At 42.1% G+C, this 6,336-nt stretch overlaps 1 protein-coding gene across 1 annotated transcript; it reads left to right on the top strand.

Annotated features, from left to right (window-relative positions):
* The first annotated feature begins 370 nt into the window (after positions 1–370).
* Positions 371–5,723, top strand: Hip14 (palmitoyltransferase Hip14). The gene is made up of 5 exons (XM_028186092.2): positions 371–1,280; positions 1,350–1,517; positions 1,693–1,893; positions 2,941–3,102; positions 3,251–5,723. The coding sequence occupies exons 1-5, from the start codon at positions 591–593 to the stop codon at positions 3,803–3,805; spliced, it is 1,776 nt and encodes a 591-aa protein (XP_028041893.2). The 5' UTR covers positions 371–590; the 3' UTR covers positions 3,806–5,723.
* The last annotated feature ends 613 nt before the right edge of the window (positions 5,724–6,336 follow it).

Below are 6,336 nucleotides of genomic sequence, written 5' to 3' on the forward strand. Positions count from 1 at the left end.
GAAACATTTTCAGTAAATGACCACCATTTTACTGAGATTATATTTGATCCCATATCATCTCATCTCATTTCATTTAATTTTACCATTTTTCATAAAAATAAGAATATAAATTAAAATAAGACATGACTTAAAGGTTTTATAAAATCCCTTAAAAGACTACACGCCGTTCTTGGCCCCTTTCCTTGGCCAATGCGTGCTAATTATATTATTATTTTTCGTTATTTAGTATTTTTAATGCATTCAGATTAGTTGATTATAACAATAATTAGTTTAAAAAAAAATGCCGTGGTTATATTTTCTGTTCGTCTTTTGCCTGTCAAGGAAAAAAAATGATGTCACGTTATGTCAAATTGAACTGATCTATGAACTTCAACATATGTATATTATCTATATTTATGAACTTCAATTTTTGTACAGAGTTTGTAGGACAATGTTGCTTATTTGTGAACTGGTCTAGACCACTGCTGGTCGAAGTCAATATCGTAATATGAAGTTCATTGGCTGAGATATCCGTAACAGAAAGATACGTTAAATAAGTTTCGTATTAATTGTGGAAATGCCGTAGTAAGTGTCAAGAATTATCTTGCACAATGATGTACGACAGTACTTGTGGTGCAGCGGCGACTGGCCAATGTGGCCCTGCGCAGGCTGAACGAGAACCTCCAGAACCGCGGGAACCTCCACCACCACCAACTGAACGAGATTACAGCGGCTACGATATCGTGAAAGCAACGCAGTACGGAGCATTTGTGCGCGTTAAAGAACTCGTCGAAGCTGGCTGGGACGTGAACCGACCCGACGGCGAAACGGTGACTTTGCTGCACTGGGCTGCAATCAACAACAGACGCGACATCATCCAGTACTTGCTGACGAAGGGCGCGAATGTCGATGCAGTTGGGGGAGAGTTACAGTCGACACCGCTACACTGGGCGACGCGGCAAGGGCACCTGGACGCGACTGTGCTGCTGGTCCGCGCGGGAGCCGACCCTTCGCTGCGTGACGCCGAGGGCTGCGCGTGCCTACACCTGGCAGCACAATTCGGTCACACTGCTGTGGTGGCGTACCTAGTGGCACGAGGTGTGACTGTGGATGAACCTGATGCAGGTGGCATGACGGCGCTCATGTGGGCAAGCTGGAAGGTTGCAGCTGTGGACCCAACTCGTTTACTCCTCACTTTAGGTGCATCAACACGACCAGCTGATCGTGGCCATGGTAATACAGCCCTGCACTGGGCTATTCTGGCACGTAACACTACGGCCATATCCACTCTGATACTTTATGTGAGTTTCGTTTTTCTTGCTTTATCTTTATTAAATGCATCTGATTAAATGAAGCTTATCTATATGCAGGGTGATGCTAATTTGGATGTACCCAACCTGCGAGGAGTGACTCCATTGCAGATGTTACAGGCGAGTGCTGATTCCTTATGGGTTGGCTCTAAAGTTTCAGACAAAATAAAGGAACGTACAATGGAGTCAGAAAGATTATCAATATTTAGAAGATTGACATATGACAAGGTATAGCGTTTTTGTTATTTATAATAATATCAAATTAAATGATAATCAGTTGCTGAGCTGTAGAAGGTTACTGAACTCTAACATGTTGATAATCAAATATGCAACTTGTAATAACCATACCACTACTCAATTTATATTATGCTTAGTTGTCTGATTAAACCATTGAATTTTGCAGAAATTCAGATGGTGGTGTGTGGTAGTAATGCCATTCATGGCATTCTACTTGACTGGCCTCATCCTGGAGACGGACTTGAACTATCCTCTAAAAACCTTAATCTTGATTGGTTTCTACTCACTTTTACATTTTACTAGTAACTTGTTATTTGATGATGAACTCAAAAACATATTTCCCCTGAGTATATATCTCGCAACCAAGGTAAGACAACTGTGATTCATTTTCTAAATATTTTTATGCTATCTAAAATTTTATTTTAAATGGTAAAAAAATAAATAAGATGTCAGGTGTACCCATATCCAGCGACACAACTATGCTGATGTTCAAATCCTGGAGGCAGGTACTAATTATTCTAAGAAAATACCTACTGAACACATATTCATGGATGTTTTCCCAATGAAGGAGTAACAATGAGTAATAAAAATCAAAATAGCAAACATGTGTTATCACTAAACAATTGCGACATAGACTTCAAGTCTCAAGCTGGGTGTTGGCATCCCTGATGTGTTGTCTTGTGCTCTGATATCAACTAGGGACTTGTGAGCTCGTTCACTCTTTACACAATTTAAATCAAATAAATTATATATGTACATGTAGGAACGGAATGGAGCGATATGGATGAATGACAGATATAGAGCATGACTGAGAGAGAGAGATAGGAGATGTCATGTTAGGAAGTAAGAAAGACGGCAAATGAATGCAGAACACCTAGTTTTATTTTTTAAGCGAGAAGAGGGTACTTGCCGGATGCGACTGCCGACGGCGGACAGACGCGGTGTAGAAGCAAGCGAGAAGATTATATTTTAGTTACATTTTAGTTACATAGATTAAGACGAAATATAGAATCAAGTCTGTGTGAAGTGATCAACCATTTCATTGGCCCACCGTGAATATAAAACTCCAAATACATATATTATGATCTACATAAGTGAATAGCTGTGTCCCTTGCAATGCTAGTGTCCTTGAGTAATGTTGAATACTTACCACCAGTTGAGCCTTCTTGACTTATAGGACAATAATAAAAATAAATAAATAAAGTACAACAAATGTTAAATTAGTCATTTGATATTTTTTATTAAATGTATCTACTACCTGCTATTCAGTAGTCAATGAGGTGCGATGTATGTGGACGTTGGTACCAGAAGATGGGTGGAGATGGGCGCCAGCCATTATTACTCAAACCTATAGAATGTTACAGACTGATACAAAATGTAAGAATTTAAGAGCTTTGGTGATATCATGTTTCAGGTGTGGTTCTACATAACGTGGGTTGTGTTTATCCTTCCGGTGGTGGGGTGGAGCTGGTCTCTGGGGTTCGCAGTTTGCTCGGGGTTGCTGTGGGTGACATTCCTGCGCTCGTGGCGTTCCGATCCTGGCGTCATTACAGCTTCCAAAGCTGACAAGTTCAGGGTCAGTACAGATTGCACCTCACATTATATTTTTATTTTCTTTGCGAATTTACGAGGTCATAGTTAATGGCATCAAGGGCTACGTACATATCACATTGCATGACTGCTTTGTGAACATGCTCATGGGGGCTCATGGGGGCTCTCAACAGACGATCATCGAGCTGTCGGAGGCGGCGGGCGGCGGCTTCGAGTCGTCGCGGTTCTGCTCGGCGTGCCTGGTGCGGCGCCCGCTGCGGTCCAAGCACTGCGCCGTGTGCAACCGCTGCGTCGCCAAGTTCGACCACCACTGTCCGTGGGTCGGCAACTGCATCGGCGCCAACAACCACCGCCACTTCATCGGCTTCCTGTGCAGCCTCATCCTCATGTGCTGCTGGATGCTGTGGGGCGGCGCGCGCTACCTGCGCGACCAGTGCCCCGCGCCCGCCGAGCCGCTCGCCTGGGTCTCCTGCAACGGCTGGATCTCGTGGGTGATGCTCAATGCCGCGTTCCACCTGTTCTGGGTGACGGTGCTGACCGGCTTCCAGATGTACCTGGTGGTGTGCCTCGGCATGACCACCAACGAGCAGCTGAACCGCGGCCGCTACAAGCACTTCCAGGCGCGCGGCGGCCGCTCGCCCTTCAGCCGCGGCCCGCTCGCCAACTGCTTGGAGCTGCTCGGCTGCCGGTCGCCCCGGGACCACGCCGACCTGGACCACGGCGTGTGACGTCACAGCGCAGCCAACCTACTGCTTTATCTCAACCAGCTGAGGCTCTATTACAGACTAGACTACATGCGATCCGCGGTCACGTCAGCGTTGAACTGGACCAGGCGCCCCGCCCGGTCCTGGTGGGGATCCCCACTACATTTTTTTTCAATATCTTTTGATCTTAAATTATGGATATACTAATCATTATTATATTTCGCGCCTCTACGTACTGTGGTTTGTGAAACGCCGGTCGACGGTCGCTTATTTTAAAACAAAAACTTAAAGAATATATTATAGCTAAACGAAGCAATAAATCTCGGGCATCAAATAATTAAAAAATTAATGCATTTGACTAAACGGCAGTCAAAATAAGTTCCGACATATGTAGGCACACATATCACTCACACATCACAACAGGGCCGGAGTCCCGGGGGACGCTGCGGCGTCGCCCCCGGACTACGCGGAACTAAATAATGTAACAACTGACTCTACGAACAATATCAGTACCGGTAAGATAACCTAGTCACCCTTAGTATTAGAACGAATTCTCAAAGTAAATGTCGACCAACGACCATCTTCGATTGTGATAAATGAGAACAAAACATTACCATGTAAGTTAAGTAGTGAATAAGTAAGCCGCCCCGGCCGCGGCGCCCGCGGGCAGCTGCCTCCAGCCCCGCCACTCAACTATCACAAGTTGAGCGAATGGATACAGAAGAGATGAAAGAGATTGTGTGACCGCCAGCTGCCGGGATACTTGTCTGGCGAACCGACGGGCGCTAAAACCACTTTTTATATTTGGTAATTCAATAAACACGATATCCTTGTGATGTACTTGAAGTACATAATTATTACTGACCAATGTCAGTAATTAAGAAGTTGATTAGCGTTCGTGTCCGGAACTAATTTTGGCGGAAACGCGAGAGGAAAGTTATGATAACTGTTATTTTGTTGTGTTACTTCAAGTTGGATCATGTAACTACGGTGGCTAACCAATAAATGCCAAACATCTGTGAAAGTGCCCAAGTGCAGGTATATTCCATCTTCCCATAATCCATTTCAGATATCTTAATAATTAAACAAAATAAGAATCTAACACAGTATATGAATATTCACTTTTTCTTTTAACATCCTCTAGGCATTCTATTAATTAATTTCTTGAAATATTCTTCATTTATGTTTTTCTGCTCGCTCTCCAATAATGGAGACAAATGTTCTGAATTTGTTGACGATCGATTTGTTACACTTCTGTCGAGTTCTCCCCAAACAAGTTCAATGAGAAAGTTCAGAAGACAGAAAGTTCAATGGGACAATTCAAGAAAGGTCAGGTCATGAAAATAGAGGTTGCAAAATTTTTTAAATATTTTGATTTCTTATTTTATTTTCTTGTTCCAAAATTTTGAAGACCGCTTAGGATCATAGCATAATGTTAAAATAAAACTACACTTGCATAAAAATAAAAGCAGCCGGATAAACACGTGTTTCGTCAAAATCAAAGAATATTTTGTTAAAACTTGAACATGTGGTATAATCCTATTGTATTTCTGTAAACAATCTTAAATTGTGGCAACAAATATTATATATATAATTTTTCACTACGAAGTGTCGCGATGTTCTTTTTTTTTGCTTTGTATAAAAGCAGGTGTGCTTCCAAACTTGTAGACGGTAGTGTATTAAAAACCATACAAGACTGCCGCGCTCCGCAAACATTTCTCAATATTGGTTATAATTATCCTTCGAGTGCTAATATTGCATGTGAATCCAATCCTTCTGTAGTTTATACACCCTCTGTTCATACAACAACATTTGTGCACTTGACGTAACGAGTCGGCATCGCCTCCGTCAAGCTCAGTACCGGGACAACAACCAGCCCCCTGCGACCCCCGCCCCGCACCGCCCCGAAGGAGATCAGGTACAATCTCGGGCGGTTGGTCTATTGTTTAAAAAATAACAAAGCCTAATATTATTGTTATTAAAATTAGGTAGGTAGGTAGACACGAGAGCGCTTGACAATTATCCCGTAGGCTATTATTATTATTTATTACTTTTTATTAATGCTATTACCTGTATGATGTCGTACGATTGTTTAATATTAAATATTATGATTACAACTGCATTTAAGTTCAATAAAATTAATGAAAAAAAGTTTCATTAGTATTATTTGGCAGCTAAAGGGAGATAATAGTACTTAGTACCTATTTACGTACAGTCCAATTAGGATATGTGGCCCTTTTATATGTGGACGTGTAGATACTGATCGTAGAGGTGTCCCTAAAAGTAGTTCCCTCAGCGCAAACTCAGTATTAGTGCCCGTGAATATCATAAACGGCAGGAATGTGAGATTGAGTGAAAAAAATTAACTTATTTATCTATTTTTAATATCAAATGTCAAAAATCGATTCAACCCGATCGATTCGAAGTCGTCGTGGCCTAAAGGATACGACGTCTGATGCGTTCGTATGCGACGAAGTATTCACGATAACTTCCACGGTGAAGGAATAACATCGTCTAATAAAAATCAAACCCGCAAAATTATAATTTGCGTAATT

This window comes from Bombyx mandarina, chromosome 13 (genome assembly GCF_030267445.1).
Source record: "Bombyx mandarina strain Sakado chromosome 13, ASM3026744v2".
Lineage (NCBI taxonomy): Eukaryota > Metazoa > Arthropoda > Insecta > Lepidoptera > Bombycidae > Bombyx > Bombyx mandarina.